Here is an 18,004-nt window from a genome sequence, read left to right as displayed (position 1 = left end):
CAATTTCATATAGAATTTTCAGTTAAGGAAGGTAAAACAGGCATTTTAAGCTAAGAGCCATGAGTTACGAGCCATTCACTCTTAAGGACTTTAATACAGTGCATGTGGCTGTGTTCAACGAAGTTTTCAAGCTCAATGACAAACATTTTCTTTGGCTGACTTCAATGTTCACTTCCAAGTTACCATCGAAAATGTGTGTATGGAATGAAATTTGTTCAGCACCATTTAATACCAGCATCTCATTTATATACAGTATATATATATATATATATATATATAAAATGTATCCAGAAGAAGTGTCTGCAATTCCCATAACCACACACCCCTTTCTCTACATCCTGTGAGCCATGATGCCATGATGATGTCACCTAGCGGGCCGGACTCAGCTCAGAAGAGTACAGTACAGGATGGTGGGAGTGGGGCAAGCGGGGTTGTTCTTCTAAAAACCTGCTTCCCTGTCCGATTGCTCTGTGGTCCGGATGAGGAGCTCTATGCACACACAGCATGGGAACTGGGGATTACATCTGCATCACTTTGCATGGTGATGGACCCTGGGGCTTCACCCTGGAAGAAGGCGTGGGGGACACCGATACGCCTCTGCTGGTTTCTCAGGTAACTCTCCTTTTTACGTATTATTTGAGAACATCATCATATTCTGCAAAGTAGAATGCAATGTAGCGGGAGAGTGGCTTTTTGGGCCATGTTTTGGGTGCGTGAGATTCCTCAGCACCCCCTTATATGGTCAAGACTACGGACGGGATAGTGTGTGATGATCTGTTGTCACTCCCAAAGACTTCAAACCAAAACGGTCGGCTACAGGGTGAAAGGTATGCCAGTTATGCAGGGATGCCAGTGCAAAAAAAAGGACATTCATGTGTGCATCCTTAAGTTTTAACTCATGAGTCATGCGCAAAAAATGGTGTTGGGTTGTTTTGAAATATGAAAAAAACAAACAAGCAAAACATGTTTCTCATCAACTTCCACTGTACATTCCTGACCGTTACCTCCTTTGCAACACTTTCAACTCCAATTCCGACATTGTAACACGTAATGCACACAGTGCACACACAGCATTACATCTTAGGAGCTTGATGGATCCACTGTGAAATGCTCTGTCCATATAAGGGAACTTGTGTTTTCCCCTCTTCTGACCTGTGTACAAAATTGATGAGGTCACTTTAGTTTTAAAGCAACAGAGACAGAGTTTAAATGACTGCCAAGTAAATGGAAACGGAGGCAGGCAATTGTTGTTTATCACACAAACACTCCCTTAGACTCTTGTCTAATAGTACACTGTGAGAATTTTTTTTTAAGCACTAGGGCAATCAACAAAATCGCAATTATGACTGCGAGCAAATGGTTAATAAAATAAAGTGCAGGCAGAGCAGTGGGCCTAGTTTTTGAACACCAATGCTGTGCTGGGAAATGTTTTGCTGCAATACAAAAGTTTAATTGTTTAAAGCTGCGGTGGCCATGTACTGCCGGGAGCTAGAAATGAATTCAAAGTAGGTTTCTGGGTATACTTTAGGCTGGACTGTTTGAAGAGAGGGCCAACAATAAAGATTTCCCCTCCTTTTTTGGAGGTAAGTCGCAATGGAAGGCACACAAGACGCCTTGTACGGCCTGGATGCACACAGGGGGTTTTATCAGCTCTATAAAGTTGCCCATAAAATCAATTTCCTGCAGAGGGTTGTCTCATTTTACGACTTGCTCTTGTGATGGTTAAGACAGCAGAGCGAACAGTTGGTATAGCACGGAACTGTACTGAATTAATTTGACCTGTTGAACTCAAGGCCTCCTCTTAATGTTACTGTAGTCAAAGGACGACATCTAGTGGCAAAAATTATTTACTGCCTATTTTGCTCGCCCCACACGGCACCTCACTGCACAGGCAGAAAATGATATATTTTTAAACAACAACAAAAACAAACAATAAAAATGTTAAAATTTAAAAAAAAACTTAAAAAACACGCACACAACAATAATATACATTTTATTCTATTTTAATATACGGTTATTATTAGTTACCAACAGCCAGAATAGATGGTGAATATATAACCAAGCAACATTGTTTTTAATTCACTCCGTTTTCCTGTCCAAGTCATTTCTTACAGCCCCCTCCAGCCTCGTAAGATTTATGGCACACTTCCGCTTATTGAAGTTGTCCTATTAATGAGGCGTTTTATGGGCTGTGGGAAGCAATTACAAGGGAGTAAAAACATCCTTCACTGCGATAACTGCCATTTCAAATGCATCACTTTAAGACTTGCATATTTCATTTTTAATTTTTAGAAGATGAACAATATATTCTTTGCTGGAACGAGAGACTCTTGAAGGATCGCATGAAGTGGTGAGTAATGTGACTTGAACATGTTGTTGTTTGCAGGTGGAGGAAGGCGGCAATGCTTTCCAGGCCGGCGTACGAGACGGCGATGAGGTGGTGTCCCTGAACGGAAAACCGTGCGCGGGATTGCCCCTTTGGCAGGCTCGGGCCCTCATCAACGCGTCAGTCGGCTGCCTCCGCCTACTTCTTAAGAGGTACCTCAATTCGCTTGGTTTTTGTCAGACCGATTGGCAGCCACAAATAACAACCCAGCCCAAAAACATTTTTAACAGCTACAAAGCCATAGAGCAAAAATTTGTATTGGAAAAAAAGAAAGAAAATTTAAACAAAGAGTCTTATATAATCAAAATTAAGCAAATTTATCTGAGGATAAAAGAGGAAAATGACTTGGTAATTTTTCTTTAAAAAAGTAAACATGTGTACCTATTCTCCAAAACTCCCACCAGTGCTTAAATGTCATGATTCTATTTGTGACCAACAGGTGGCACTGTAGGGCTTCCCCTGCAGCTGCACACCTGTTGGTCGTTATGTAATTACTTTCTTTCTTTATATCTTTTATTTGTCCCACACTGGGGAAATTTACAGCCTCCAGCAGCAAGAATGTGGGTAGAAAGAAGAAAGAAGAAAAACAAACAGACACCGTTCAATTAAGTGCAATATAAATACAAAAGGGATCAATCTAATTAGCACTCTTAGTATAAATTAGTATTATATTATTAGTAGTATAAATACTAATTACTAAAACGAAATACTAATAGTACTAATTACATAACGACCAACAGGTGTGCAGCTGCAGGGGGAACCCTACAGTGCCACCTGTTGGTCATAAACAGAATCATGACATTAAAGGTAAGAACAAATATCTGTGCAGGACAACACCAAACAAAATTTGCTTTGATTTAAGTTTTTCTTGGTTGTGTTTGAGCGTTTTCATTCTAAAACACCTTCAGAAAACTTAAAAATGGGATCGGCATGACAGTTTGATAGATCCTTTCCTGGGAATGCCAAGGCATCATTGTCAAATCTGCTTTTAGTTTTCCATACAGGGCAGCACGTGTGTTGGAAAAGTTTCATGACACACCACCAAACAAAAATGTCACAAAAACTATGAATAATGAAATATCCATCCATTTTCTACGAGGGTCGCTGGCGTGCTGGAGCCTATCCCAGCTGTCTTCGGGCAGTAGGCGGGGGACACCCTGAACCGGTTGCCTGCCAATTGCAGACGTTAGGGACCTAAATTGTCCATAGGTGTGAATATGACAACTTGGTTATCCGTATGTGACCAGTTCAGGATGTAGCTCCAGCATATCCGCGACCCTAATGAGAACAAGCGCCATTGAAAATGTGTGTATGGAATGAAATTTGTTCAGCACCATTTAATAGCAGCATCTCATTTCCCCCTCCAGATCGATAGGTGACGAGGAGGCTTTAAAGCTGAGAGAGCTCTACATATCCGAGTCCCAGGAGGAAATCTCTGATGAAGAACCGCACAGGGATCCCGGTGATACGCCTTTGCTGTCCCTTTCCCAGCAGACCTTGGACAACATGAGCTGTACCTCTCTGGGCAGCGCACACTTTGTGGAGGGAGACCATACCGTCACCAGCGGCGCACAGGAGGCACCTCCGTCCTCCGACCGAAAGCCGCTCAGCCATCACGGAGTGGTGCGAGGGAAGGAGCCGGCAGCATCAGCATCACCAGGGAGGGGCATCCTGAGCGGCGGGGTGGGAGGCCCCGGGGCGAGCGCCGGATCCCGAGACGTGGGAGGAGGGCCCTGTGAGCTTCCCGGCTCTTTTAGTGTCGCTTTCCAAATCCCCTCAGATGAGGGAACGCCCGGCGAGGAGCAGGATACCGATTCCGATCAAGAGAAACCCAACAAGCACCGAGCAAGGCACGCCAGTGAGTACAGTTATTGGAATGTGTTGATTCTTGAGAGGAGCGTGTGCGTGTCTGTGCGTCTGCGTGTGTGCTAAAAGTTTATTTGACAACATCATGCGTGCATTCCAAAGCATGATGTCCGGCGTTCCCGAAAATAGCACGTCGCCCGTTGCAGCTGGCGGATGGCACCCGTTGCTTTGAACGAACTGTCCAAATATGAATCCAGACTGAGTGGCGTCAAAAAATAAAATAGATATAATAGATCACAGCCCTGAAAAGGTTTGATGATAGTTACCCAGGTGTATTTTTTTAGAGCTGTTGCAGAGGCCATAAATATACCCACAACATGTTAATGATGGCTCCTGTAGTGCAGCCCCTTTGACAGACACCAACATGTGCACCCCGAAAACTGTTACCTGATCCTCCCCTCCGACAGGGTGCTTTAACTGTGCTAAAAGAGTGAGTTGGACCCTCACTCGCGCTGCCCTCACCACCTTCAGGTTAGTCTTGTCGAAAATTCAAGCGAGTACTTGTCCTCTTATTGTTAAATGGTTGAAAGTTCATCGTCAATGCGGTGCAGACTTGGAAGACGTGAATCGGAGTAAATTTGCAACCGCTTTATGGGAATGGTGATATCATGCGACGTGTTCTCCGCGGCTTTGACACGGGTCAAAGACTTGTAATTGCTTTGCGGCTTTATGACTTGCAAATGAGGGCGAGTGCATTGCTCAGGATGGAGTGATTGTGTGTTGGACAAAGCAGCTCAATATTTAATTGGTATTGGTTGTCCTTTATCTGTGTTGACGGTCCATTGTGTAAAGCAAACTCAGAGGTGATCGATTAATGTTGTGGTTGTGTTTTTTTTAATGGTTGACTTTCCTTGACCAGAAAACCTGTCAATCAATGTGTCTCCCCGCAGGGTTCAGGCGCAGCGAGAGTCTGTCCGAGAAGCAGGTGAAGGAGGCCAAGTCCAAATGTAAGCGGATTGCCCTTCTCCTTAGTGCCGCGCAGCCCAACCCGAACAACAAGGGCCTGTTGATGTTCAAGAAACACCGTCAGAGAGCGAAAAAGTACACCTTGGTGAGCTACGGCACGGGAGAGGACAAGCGAGACGACAGCACAGAGGAGGACGACGACGACGACGGCACCCAGGGCGGAGTTCATGTTGTAGAGTTCACACTCGCTGATCAAGACCGAACGGATTTAGAGACGCATTTCCTCACGAATGCCCGCAGTGGCAAAGGCATACTGACGATCTGCTTGGATAAAAGCCTACTTGACGTTGAGCAGAAGCAAAGTCCGATGGAGTATTTGCCCGAAACCAAGGGCAAAGGCGCCCTCATGTTCGCCCAGAGGCGCCAGCGAATGGACGAGATTGCGGCCGAGCACGAAGAGCTGCGGCGCCAGGGGATGCCCGTGGAAGGGGCGCAGAACGTGGAAGCGGCTTACACGCAGCCCGCCGCGGAGAACCACGCGTACATGGATGTGAACCAGCAGCAGCAGTACCAGCAATACCAGCAGCAGCAGCAGCAGTACCAACAACAACAGCATTACCAACAGTATCAGCAGCAGCCGTACGAGCAAACGTATCACCAAGGTCAGCGCGGTTCCGTGCAGCAGCAAAGCCACGAAGCGCAGCGTTCTCTCGGCAATCGCACCGCAAAGCCCTTTTTGGTTCAGAACATGGCGGCGACACCTTACTCTCCTGCAATGACTGGGACTAATCAAGGCCAAGGAGAGCAGATCGCCTCCCGTGATGAGCGCATTGCCACCCCGGCGATCAGGTCGGGCCTTCTGGATTCAAAGAGGAGAAATGTTGCCAAGCCCATGTTCACGTTTAAAGAGACGCCAAAGATGTCACCGAATCCTGATCTGCTGAACCTACTCAACATGAGTTCCAAGAAGATGGGTTTCGAGTCAGGACCCGAGGAAGACTACCTCAGCCTTGGCGCTGAGGCTTGTAATTTCCTCCAGTCCTCACGGTCGAAACACAAGACTCCTCCACCGGTGGCCCCAAAGCCTGTGATAGATCCCAGCTCTGCCCCCTGGTCTCCACAGATGGAAGTAACCAACCAGGACATGCCTCAGCATGCTGAAAATAGTGTGCCCACACCTGCTGTCGCCCCCACCGCAGTGACCACCCCTTTAAGTGACCAAGAGCCAACCTCTCATGTGACTGCCCCTGGGCCAACTCCGCCTCAAGCCCAACTGGAAGCCCCTGCCATTGCCTCCGCAGAGCAACAACAAACATGGCCTCCTTCAGTGCCAGAAACCCAACAACCACAAGTAGCCGTGCAAGAGGGAAACGGTTATGTCAGCTCTTCTCCACAGCCCGAGACCAATGCTGGAGGAATTTGGGATTCTGCACAAGCAGTCCAGCAGCAATCTACAATTTCCTGTTATACGACGCAGGTGCAGCCACAGGAGCCAAAACCAAGTCAATCCTCTCTACAACATCAGTGGGCGACACCCCAATCCACTCACAGTCAAGTGCAGTCTCAGCCCCTTGCCGATACCTGGACACCCCAAAATCAGGCCTCCTGGAGTCAAACAGAGCAAGCGCAGCCACACGTTGAACCGTGTCAACCCCAAGATCCACCCCAGTCTCAACCACAACAAAACTGGACGCACACACCGGAGCTGCAAGTCCAGCAAATGCAGCCGACCTGGGGTCGATCACGAGAACCGATGCTGCAGCAGCAGCAGCAGCAATCACAGGCTCCCTGGGGCCAAGCTCCGCAAGTAGACTCTCAACCTACATGGGCACTGGCCAAATCCCAAGAACAAGATCCTTGGATTCAGCCTGAATCCCAGCCGGCATGGGGTCAACCAATGCAACCAAAAGCCTGGCCGATAACCCAAGCACCAGATCAACATTGGGCTCCAGCTCAGGCAAAAGCACAACCTCCAATTAATACCTGGCCTCCAGCACAACCATCTTGGACCCAAACAGCCCAAGCACAACCACAGATGCAGCCTCCAGCCGGTTTGAGTCCATGGCCGCCGGTACCCGCCCAGCCATCTTGGGCCCAGCAGCCTCCGGAACAGGTCCAGCGTCCCACTCATGCCTGGGAGGCCGAGCAAGGTCCGGCCCGACATCAGCAGTCCTGGGACCATTCTGTTCATCCACAGACACAGCCAAACTGGCAACAAGCACCTTTAAAGACAGCGCCGCAGCCTCTGATAAATGCGTGGCCGCCGGCTCAACCTCAAACACCTGCCTGGGCGCCACAGTCCCAGCAAACGCCTGTAGCCAACACTCAACCTTTACCCAAACCATGGCAAACCCAACAAAACCGGGGCCCACAGAGAAGTAACGCTTTCACCTCTGGTCAGAAAGGTTCACCCCGTGTCATCAACCCCTTGGCTACCATCTTGAACCCATCGTCTGCCAGTTCAGCTTACGAGATGCCGGCCGTCCGAGGGAAAGGAGCTGACATGTTTGCGAAGAGGCAGTCTCGCATGGAGAAGTACGTGGTGGACTCGGAGACCGTGCAGGCCCATATGGCGAGTCGATCCACGTCGCCGACTGCCTCCTTGCCAAACGAGTGGAAATACACCCCTAACGTACGTGCTCCGCCGTCACGGGGTTTCAATCCCATCCAGTCCCCCTCTTATCCGCCGGCCGCGTCGAAGCAGCCTCCTTCTAGTGGCCCTATGTCCAAAGCCAAGAAAAAAGGCAAACAAGGACCTGCCCCGAAACCACTTGATGTCGTTGATGTCATGAAGCATCAACCCTACCAACTTAGTGCCTTGCTCTTTACATACGGGTCTGCAGGAGAAGGTGCAAAGGAGCCTGCTCCGAAGCCCAGCTATTCACCCCAAAACCAGCAGCCTTATGAGCAAATGGCCCCAGTTCAGTCACCTGGCTCATTTAGTGCGTCGTACCCCCAGCAAGCCTACGATGGCAACTACCAGCCAACCTCGAATGCTTATCCCCCTTCTGATCCTCAGCAGCAATCATCAGGTGGTGTTTATTGGCAACCATATAACCAGCAAACCCCTCAATTGCCCAGTCCCCAGTACCCGCCCCAACAAGTCCCCTATCAAGGAGCTGGTAGTCCTCCTTACCTTTCACACACAACGATCGCCCTTCCTGCTAACGCAGCGCCGAGTTTTCCTGTAGTTTCACCGCCTGGTTCTACAACCAGCGGCAACACTGGCCTGGCGCCAAAACCAAAGTTTACGGCCAAAAGAAGTTGCGCTCAGGTGTGGAAGCCCACGGTCGCTGAGAGCGAGTGATTCTTGCCCAATAGTCTGTGTGTACATTTTATGTTTATTGGAAGAGTTCATATTTGAAAAGTTAAAGTTCCGTTGCGGTGGTTAATTAGGAATGAAGGTGAGTTGAACGAATATTAAATGAGGGAATACATTTTTTTCCGAAAGTAGATGAGAAAAGTTGACGATGGACAGTGACGTAAGCATGATGTCATGAATCTCAGGTTGCAATTCACTACGAATGCCACCGTCCAACTCAGAGCTCAAAGGTGAAAAATAAACTACCATTTGAGTCTTGAGTCTATTTGCCTCGGTCAAGTCCATTTATTTTAAGAGGTTTTTTTTTTTGGTGTCAGCTGTTGCGTCATGCTGGCTGTTATAAATAAACGGAAGTGCGCGGATAGCCGGCTTGAATTTCAACTTGAGCCACTTTGACTCAGATTAAAATATAAACTATAGTATATATTCAAACAATGCTGTTCCATGAATAGATAAAATATGTTCTTCCATATTTATTTTATGTTTGCTCCTCAGCTGCTATGTTTTACATGTTTTGTTCTTCTTTTCCCCTCCTTTTTTCCTCTGTGTGTTTCCTTCTTGACACAGTGCACTTTCTGTACCATTCACTGCAGTGCCATTAAAGCAAACTCCTATCCTCCTTTGTCTTTTTTTCTTTTTTTCTGTTCTGTATGCATTCTGGGTTTCATCGATCTTATGTGTTCGATATAAAACACAAATTTAGAATCGAATCTGCGGTTGAAGCACATGAACTAACCTCTCAACCAAGTTTTCATTGACTTTTCAACCTCATTTAACTGGACACGCATCATAAATTTCAGTTGTCCAACTTTTGGGATTTCCTTTTTTTTAAATTTAATGCTTCTTCATGTTTTATCCTTTGCGCCTCAATCTTTCACCACAAGGTAGCAGCATTGCGCCTTCTGTGTTCCGTGGCGCATAATAAGTGCAATAAACATGTCTGGGTCTTTCCCCCTCCCCAGGTGACTGGCAGGAGCTACTCTTTGTCCCCTCCAGGTAGAGTGCCCTCCACAGGCCGTCACTCACCCTCTTCCTCCGCTCGGGCGTCCAGGCAGGCGACCCGGCTGGAGAAGACCCCGAAAGCCCTCACGCCCTGGGAGGCGGCTTCCCGCCATCCCCTGGGGCTGGTGGATGAAGCCTTTGCCTTCCAGGACCTCCAGCAGAACCTGGCCTCGAGTGTTCACCTGGCGGCCCAGCGGAAGCTCGTCCCGGAGCCGCCGGCCCAGTGGACGGCTAGGGCGTGCCCGCAGAGGGCGGGCGGCCAAAGGGGCTGGGGTCCAGGTCAGGGGGGTGCATCCAGCACTGGTGAGCGTGTTGGTTACGGTTCTCTGCCCAGAAAGTGGCAACCTCAGCGGTCTGAGAGCCACTCAGGGCTCCCGTCTGACGGGAAAAGGTCCCCAGTGGGACTGCATGAGTCTCCATATAGCCCCAAGTACAATTGGCAGCAGTAAGACGCAAAGACTCCAGAAACTTTGCATGCCGTAATTGTATTTTCATCACATTGAGAATTTGAAGTAATTGATTTCGTGACTGTGGCAAGCATTTGTTTTTACTTATTCTATTCGTTTGCGTTCCCCTTCTTTTTTCACTTTTGGTTTTAATTTCTGTTCATTTTTGCAGTGATAATTCCTATTTAGCATGCTGATGACTAGCCTCCATATTTCCAAAAATAAAGACAACTTTCGCACCCATGCTTTTTTGTTGAGAGCAGACTTTCCCAACTATTATGCAACATTGCAGAAAATGATCCAATTTAATTGGTTTGAAAATTAGATCAAATTTAAATTATGTACAACAACAAAAAATGTCTATTGATGCAAGCGATTTGTATTGACATGCAGAAAAATAAATGCGTTCTTCCGCTAGATGGCAGAAGAACCTGTTGTCATTCATAGCACAGCTTCATGTGACTGGCATCACATTCAGAACATTAGGCTGAGCAAAAATAGCACGGTTTCACGTGATTGCGATGTTGCAATTTCAAAATATAGTCATTTGAAATACATGGGTAGTTAACAAACAACAGCTTTTACAATTGATTCTATTTTTAAAGAACTTATTGAATAGTTGTTGCATGAGGCAAAGCGTGCCGTGTTAAGTTAAAAATAAAATGAACAAGAGTTTTCCCAACAATTAAACTGAATCAAAATAAATGATGCACCTTCAATGAGAAAAAAACCTGCAGCTCAACAATAATAAGTTTTCCCATGAAAGAATAACTGAAATTAATTTAAATGTATGCCTTCAGTCCCAAATCTGCAAGATTCATTCCACCAATGCTAGCTCATACGAACATTCATTTTTCCAAATGTTCATTCCAACGCCGCGTTCTATTAAAAAGAACAACAACAAGCCCCCAAAAAAGAAACAACTTTTCAAATTTGGCGATCCAAGCACACCTGTGTTCAACGAAACAGGCCCCATTTCACGTCAAGTAATTTGTGACTAACTTGATCATCATTATTTCATGATACGTTTGTGACCTTTATTTTTGGTGGCGTGCCATGAGATTTTTCCAAAAGAAAATGGTAATGGTTGGGAACCTCTGCTTTAAAAATACGCCACATTGCACAAGGACTGGCAGTTGCGCACGACTGATTTTGAATCAGCAGCATGTAGCCCACCCTGCTGACCAATAGACTGTACTGCTCTAAATTTAGGCCCTTTTTCACCGATGAGCGACATAGCAATGACAACACACTGACACCCACCGACCCAGCCACCCACTCATTCAGGCGTTCTGTGAGGTTGAGCCGCAGAACCCCCGGACCCTTCCCCTGGTCCCCGTGGAGTGAGCGTGCCCGCTTGGCTGACACTGTCCACCTTTTTTTGTGCAGTTCCAGAGAATTCCCCCACACCAGCAGGGTTATTCAGGGCAGGTAAGTGACCGCTTGCTCAGGTAATGCTTCATTGTGCACCGTTTCCTGTCATTCACACCGCTTGCCTTCATTGCCAAAATGGGTATGGACAAAAAGTGTTGGGACACCGGCTGTACCATGCGAAATGTGGCAATTGAAGAGTTCTTTGCACTCGCTTGGCTAATCTCTACATCTATCGATTGGCGGGCCCGACACGGCTGCTTCGCACTGTTTGACGAGCATGTGCTTGCAGTTTAACGGCCCGGGGTTATTTAAAGAGATGTGCTCACTTTGCTCTTTTCTTTGCCCTGATAAGTCAGCTTGATGGTGAGGTCATACTAATGTGTCCTCCCTAATTCCCAGGGGCAGCCATGTCGCTTTTCTCTACCATGACAACCGGGGAGAGGAAAGCTCAGGCTGCAGCAATCTGCAGGGAGATTCAAGCACTGGAAGGTAAAGAAATTTTGTGGTGGCCAATGTAACGCAAGATCTCACTCAGCCATAGCCACGGTGTGGCTTGAAATGTGCGGGTGTAACTAAGAAGTCATTGTTTATCGTACCATCCACAGTCAGGGATGCATGAAATAAAATGCATACATAACCAGAAATTGGCTAAACAGCAAAATCAAGTCAAAGTAAAAAACATAATTTTGCTGACCTTAACACTTTCATGCACCAATAATGATAACCTGTGACCCGCTAACATGATAGGCTGTCCACTGTAGTGACCGCTGTCCCTGAAAGGGTTAACTTTCGAGACAATCCTATTTTATTTGCAGTTACTTGCTTGTAGTTTACTTCTATCTCTTGTACGAATTTGGACTTGCTAGCTAACGGCCAATCAGATCAATGCGTTTTGCATACCACGATTGATGGCCCATTCATGGAAATCATATCAAAAAAGCACCATGACACGCAAATCTCTTAACAGTGACTTTTCAGTGCCATTTTCTTCGCTTGCCATGGTGGGAAAATAATTTTGATTGAAGTTGACTGTCATGATCAATTGTTCTTTTGTAAAGACGGATTGTTTCAGACCTCTCATTAAAATAAATTGTAGGTTTGTTCTAAAAATAATTGGTAAAAATGAATTGTGGCAGAGTATCAAGGCATCTAATGATACTGGCAGTTACGTCACATGTAACCAAATTTTCTCCCAGATGTGGGATGGCCAGGGCCACCCCCGGCCACCACATCGCTCCGCCTCTGGTTAAAATAATTTATTCAACTCTGCTTTGAGGACACATGGCTCTTAACATGCAGCGGTGTACTTTTGGTGTCAGAAGTGGGATTTTTGTTTTAATCATCCAATGAGGCTTCCACATGTACTAGTGATGTCTGTCAATGGGACAATTATTCTTGGGAGGTACAAGCCAAGGGTATGATTGGCATCAATCGTCATTGTAAGCGGAAATAATATAACTCAGCGGGTGTAATTGCTGGATTCCAATGTAATTTTCGTTTCTATACTCATTCACACAGTCACAACGTATTAAGTTTACCGACTGGAACCCGTCTATATATACAGGTAAGTAAATGAATACTTTTATGGCCCGGTGTAACCTTTGTCGTTGTGGACTCAAAAATGCTATTTGAGACAAGGACAACTGCTGTCTGGAACGAGGAGGCCCTGAATGCCACTGACAGCTGAGAGACCGAAAGACAGTTTCGTGTCGCTCCCTCTAACCCGCACTGGCTTTTGCGCGCAGACGTGGAGGTGGACCTTGGCAAGAAAGTGAGCGTTCCCCGGGACATCATGGTAGAAGAGCTGGCCCTGGCATCCAATCGGGGCTCGCAGCTCTTCAAGAGACGGCAGAAACGCTCTGAAAAGTACACTTTTGAAAACGTCCAAGATGACATCGACTCGCATCTCAACGTAGGCATGGATTGCATCTCACTATGTACCTCATGTACCCCAAAATTAACGTTTTACCTTTTCATTATGAATGACCCAACTTTTTTTACATTCTGAGCCATCATTAACGCTAACCCTTTTTTTTCTCAAAAAAGAGACTTGAAGCTGTTTAATGCCACTCCCAGTTGAAGTTTACTGAAAAACTAAACGGAAAACAAATCTTTTACATATGTAGCTTTGTTTTGCGTATGCCCGCACTAGTTTAACACAAAGACATATTAGGAAAGACTCTAGATAGCTAACAAATAGCATCTGTTTTACAGTCTTCTAACCCTTTCAGCAATGAGATGTTTAAACACTAACAGTGAAGCAACACAGGTCGACAGATAATAGAACAATACACGCAGGCATATTTTCTTTATAAAGCAACTTACTGAGGACTGTGAGGACCAAACACCCCCATTTCCAGTGTGTGTCTTTTATACTGCCCACAAGTGACCAAAGCGCTCCAATGACAAATGCTCATTGAATTGATTTTTTTTTTTTAGATTCTGTATAATTATGTCATGACATATTATTAAAATATTAGAGAGTCATGTTTTCTGATTGAAAACACATGTCAAACATGTTTTGGGAACTGATGGGAACTTTTTGGGACTGCGCTCACACTCACACTTAAGGACAATTTAGAGTGTTCAATTAGCCTGCTATGCATGTTTTTGGAATGTGGGAGGAAACTGGAGTACCCGTAGAAAACCCACACAGTCACGGGGAGAACATGCAAACTCCACACAGAAATCACTGGACCACTGAGCCGCCTTACTGCACCATAATATCTACGCATTGTATACTTGCATTTTTTTGTGAATGTTCCATATTAGTTTTTTGAGTGTGCGCGTGTGTGTGTGTGTGTGTCCATTTTGGCTTGGATTTCAGTGGAAGGAAGTCCTCGCACCTCCCCTGCGCTGCACTCCCTCTTATCTTAGAAGTGAGAAGCACTTGCATCTGCTTTGTTTACTGCTCGGGGGCAAATGGAGGGATTTAGTTTCAAGTTGTCAACATTTCCTCAGGAAGTTCTGGAGCAAATCATCATAAATATTCTTGACAGGGATGACTGAGCCGCAGCATGTGGGGAAAACAATTTGTTTTAATGTCCTTCTAGAGAAAGACGGACTCGCGAGCTGATAACGTCAATTCCACCGAAGAGCGCAACTCTGCTGAGGAAGAATCGGGTGCGGACCGGGCCTATGCACCAGAAACCGTAACAGTGCCAGATCCGCACAGCATCGCCCCTGGTAAGGCCACACCAGTGATCAAACATAATGACGCAAATGCAGTGCTATTTTGGTCGTTGGTACAGTCGTTGACATTTCATCATGTATCTCGAAAGAATTTTGCCGCTAAGGTCAGTTTCACTTATTTTAATCATCAAATACATTTAGATTTTTGGACATCAAAAGTGGAATTGGATGATTTCCCACCTGCTCTCAACTTTGCACCACGTGTACAGACCACAGGTGTTCAACGTAAGGCCCGGGTGCCTGATCTGGCCTGCCACATCATTTTGTGTGGCCTGCAAAATCAAATTAAGCAGCAAACTTCCATGATGTTTGCTGAAATCTATACCAACAGTTCAAATTGTCATATGTAATAAATGATAATGTTGTGATATTCTAAGCATATTTTTGTCGCATTATTACCAATAGTAAACTTGCACAAAACTAAACTAGTTTCAAAATTGAGTCCCTGGAACAATTTTCACAACAGTACTTTGGTAGGCATGCCTATTATATGTCCAGCGAAAAAAAGTTTTTGTTGAATTTGCTCAGTTTTATTTTGTTAATGGATTTTTTTTAAAAAGTAGACTATATATATGATTTAAAAAATATATCCGGACCCAGATAATTTTATTTTGTGCAACCACTTGACAAAATAATATGGAGTAAATTCAACACATCATTTAAAAAAAAAGTTTTTTTTAAAGTAGCCATATCCCAAACGGTTTTTAAAATTGAACATCTCTTCGAAATGTTGTCTGGTTGCTAAAAAAAAAGAACTAAGTTTACTAAGATTGAAACAATTGAGGGCGGCCCGGTAGTCCAGTGGTTAGCACGTCGGCTTCACAGTGCAGAGGTACCGGGTTCGATTCCAGCTCCGGCCTCCCTGTGTGGAGTTTGCATGTTCTCCCCGGGCCTGCGTGGGTTTTCTCTGGGTGCTCCGGTTTCCTCCCACATTCCATAAACATGCATGGCAGGCTGATTGGTCACTCTAAATTGTCCCTAGGTGTGAGTGTGGGCGTGGATGGTTGTTCGTCTCTGTGTGCCCTGCGATTGGCTGGCAACTGATTCAGGGTGTCCCCCGCCTACTGCCCGAAGACGGCTGGGATAGGCTCCAGCACCCCCCGCGACCCGAGTGCGGATCAAGCGGTTCGGGAAATGGATGAAACAATTGAAAATTGTGAGGACTGCACTGGATAAATCATCTTTGGAAAGGGCACAGCGACAAAACGGCCTAATCTAACAAATGGTTTTGCCCCAAAATCCACTCACATTTATTTCATCTAAATTGTGACTGTCTCCTCTTTTTTTAAATTTTTTATACCACAATCGGCTTGGACCGTCTTCCGTGGGCATGTGATGCCTGCGCTTAACATTTCCTGTTTGATAACACACCCTCTGCCCCCTTTTGCCGCCACCGCCACCGCCACCACATGAAGTGTATTGAGCTCAGATCCTCTCCTTCCTAAAATGCTGCAGACTTCCCCACAGGTCTGTTTGGTCTGTGCTGCTTCCCCCCTGAGGGCAAAACATAAACTCAGGAAGGAGGATTGTTCATTGTGAGCACTTTGGAAGTGACACAAAGTCTCCCCCACGTTATGTAACCCCCCCCCCCCCCCCCCCACACTTTCCTGAGAGAAGCACTGGCTTTGAAGGATAGTACTCGGGATAGGCCCGACTCTCTCTCCCTTTCTTTGCAACACTTGCGCACATGGCAAGGCAGTTGTGCAGAACATATTTCAATCACAAGACATTCTTAAAAATGCAACATTTAAAAGCATTTACAAACAAAATAGTAAATGACTGAGATGGATAAAAACGGGTGGATTTTTTTTCGCTTAATCCACATCCCACAATACTATATTTATCAGAATGCAGTGTTTTGACTTGGGGGGCATAGAACATGTTATTGTAAAGACATTTTTTTCTTAAATTGACTTCCCCTTAAAAAAGTTTTTTGTAGCTCAACCAGCATCAGACTTTGTGCTGTGCAACTGCACAGGCTACGAGGGTCCTCTGAAAGACATCCCACCGGAGAAGTTCAACAGCACGGCTATCCCCAAGTCCTACCACTCGCCCTGGGACCTAGCCCTTGTCAGGGAACCAGCCCTGGCTGACACACTCGTCTCTTGCCTGTCTGAACCGGAACCGCCAGCAGACCTGCCAGGCTATAAAAGCTTCAATAGGTGAGAACGGCAAAGGCTCGGGCAGAATGCCAACAAGTGTCCCCTTTTCTGACACACTGCCGTCTCCAGAGTGGCCATCCCGTTCGGCGGCTTCGCCGAGGCGCCCGCGCTCGCGGCCGACCAGAACGTGAAGACGGAGCTCGCCCTGCCCGACTTCCCCGAGCTGAGAGGTCGTCCCTGCTTCAACAGGGCCGCTCAGGGGTGGCGTTACAGGGGTGCTTCGGTCCCCCTACACGCCGTGATCCCGCAGGCCGCACTCGCCCCCGAGTCAGATGACCTTTGAACCGGTTCAAAACACACGCTAAATTTCAATGATGATTTAATTTTTCACATCTTCTCTCTCGAATCAACTTTTCAAAAAGCCCCTTTCTGAAGAATTTTGAGTTACAACATATGGATGGCTAAAAAATGTTTACTCTGTTTTGATGTTTAACTGATTCAACACAATGTCTTGGCCCTGCATTGCTATTTTAATAGACAAGAACGTAGCGACAGTTCTATTTGAAGATTGACCCCTTCCAAGAAATGTCTGGTTTAGTGATATGTGAAGTGACTTACTTGAGTAGAATTCCAAGTCAAGGAAAATGTACTGCTCCAATCAGAGTGAGATAAAACACCCTGTTAGTTAGTCACAAATAAGCCTTCATAGATATTAAATGTATAATACTATGATGAGATGTTTTTGCTCAATAAAATTGTGAGGAATTCATGAGTTAACATTTATCTTTTCAGTTTGTGGTTTGGGATAAGAATTACGTAACATCTCACTAGATTGGGGGCAAGTGGAGACTTAATATGCAAGATTTATTTCACTTGGTTTGTTCATTTTCTCAAAACGGACAACTCAATAAAATTTGGTGCAAGTCTGCATCAGGGGAATTCAGGGATTTTTTTTTCAAAAATGATTTTAATTTTCATTTCATCAGCACCAAATGACACATTTTCTTTCTTTTCTCCGTGAATAATGCATGTGTATAACGCACAAAATCTCAGCATGTTAGACAGGAGATAAATATCCAAAGATTCCACTTAAACATACCGAACCCATTTGTAATTCATGGATCTCCAAGGCTCCAAGGTTTCCTGGACCTGTAGAGATATTGTGCCTAGTAGGGTCTTCTCTTGAACCAAGAATTAAATTTAGACAACAGCTCCTGCAGTGCAAACACCCAAATGCGCCTCAAAAAAGTGGTGGGGTTGCACTCAAGGAACACGTTGATCCAAATGAGGCAGAGGCCCGCCTGTGCCGGTCAAGTGCGAGCAGTTTCCATTTCAATTACAATCCCTGTCATGGCGACTAAAATTAACCTCAACTCCCACGAGGCTTTGCTGTGCCGGACATGAAACT

At 45.8% G+C, this 18,004-nt stretch overlaps 2 protein-coding genes across 4 annotated transcripts; both read left to right on the top strand.

Moving 5' to 3' along the window:
- Positions 1-261: 261 nt before the first annotated feature.
- On the top strand, positions 262-9,931 carry synpo2a (synaptopodin 2a). Of its 3 annotated transcripts, none has more exons than XM_086104807.1 (5): positions 262-612; positions 2,387-2,538; positions 3,754-4,244; positions 5,143-8,432; positions 9,443-9,931. In XM_086104807.1, exons 1-5 carry the CDS (start codon positions 505-507, stop codon positions 9,929-9,931), a joined length of 4,530 nt encoding a protein of 1,509 aa, XP_085960933.1. In that variant the 5' UTR covers positions 262-504. The 3 variants fall into 3 exon arrangements, with proteins under 3 accessions (XP_085960933.1, XP_085960935.1, XP_085960934.1); XM_086104809.1 differs by having other exon boundaries at positions 350-612; positions 5,143-7,790; XM_086104808.1 differs by lacking the exon at positions 9,443-9,931 and having other exon boundaries at positions 352-612; positions 5,143-9,086.
- A 1,307-nt stretch (positions 9,932-11,238) lies between these two features.
- On the top strand, positions 11,239-17,365 carry myoz2a (myozenin 2a). The gene is made up of 6 exons (XM_086104810.1): positions 11,239-11,359; positions 11,702-11,791; positions 13,048-13,214; positions 14,356-14,488; positions 16,473-16,656; positions 16,726-17,365. The coding sequence occupies exons 2-6, from the start codon at positions 11,710-11,712 to the stop codon at positions 16,937-16,939; spliced, it is 780 nt and encodes a 259-aa protein (XP_085960936.1). The 5' UTR covers positions 11,239-11,359; positions 11,702-11,709; the 3' UTR covers positions 16,940-17,365.
- The last annotated feature ends 639 nt before the right edge of the window (positions 17,366-18,004 follow it).

Source organism: Hippocampus guttulatus, chromosome 2 (assembly GCF_054856545.1).
Source record: "Hippocampus guttulatus isolate MCC_2025c chromosome 2, RoL_Hgut_1.0, whole genome shotgun sequence".
Lineage (NCBI taxonomy): Eukaryota > Metazoa > Chordata > Actinopteri > Syngnathiformes > Syngnathidae > Hippocampus > Hippocampus guttulatus.
The sequence above is the reverse complement of the archived record's forward strand: the minus strand, read 5'-3'. Positions and strand labels throughout refer to the sequence as shown.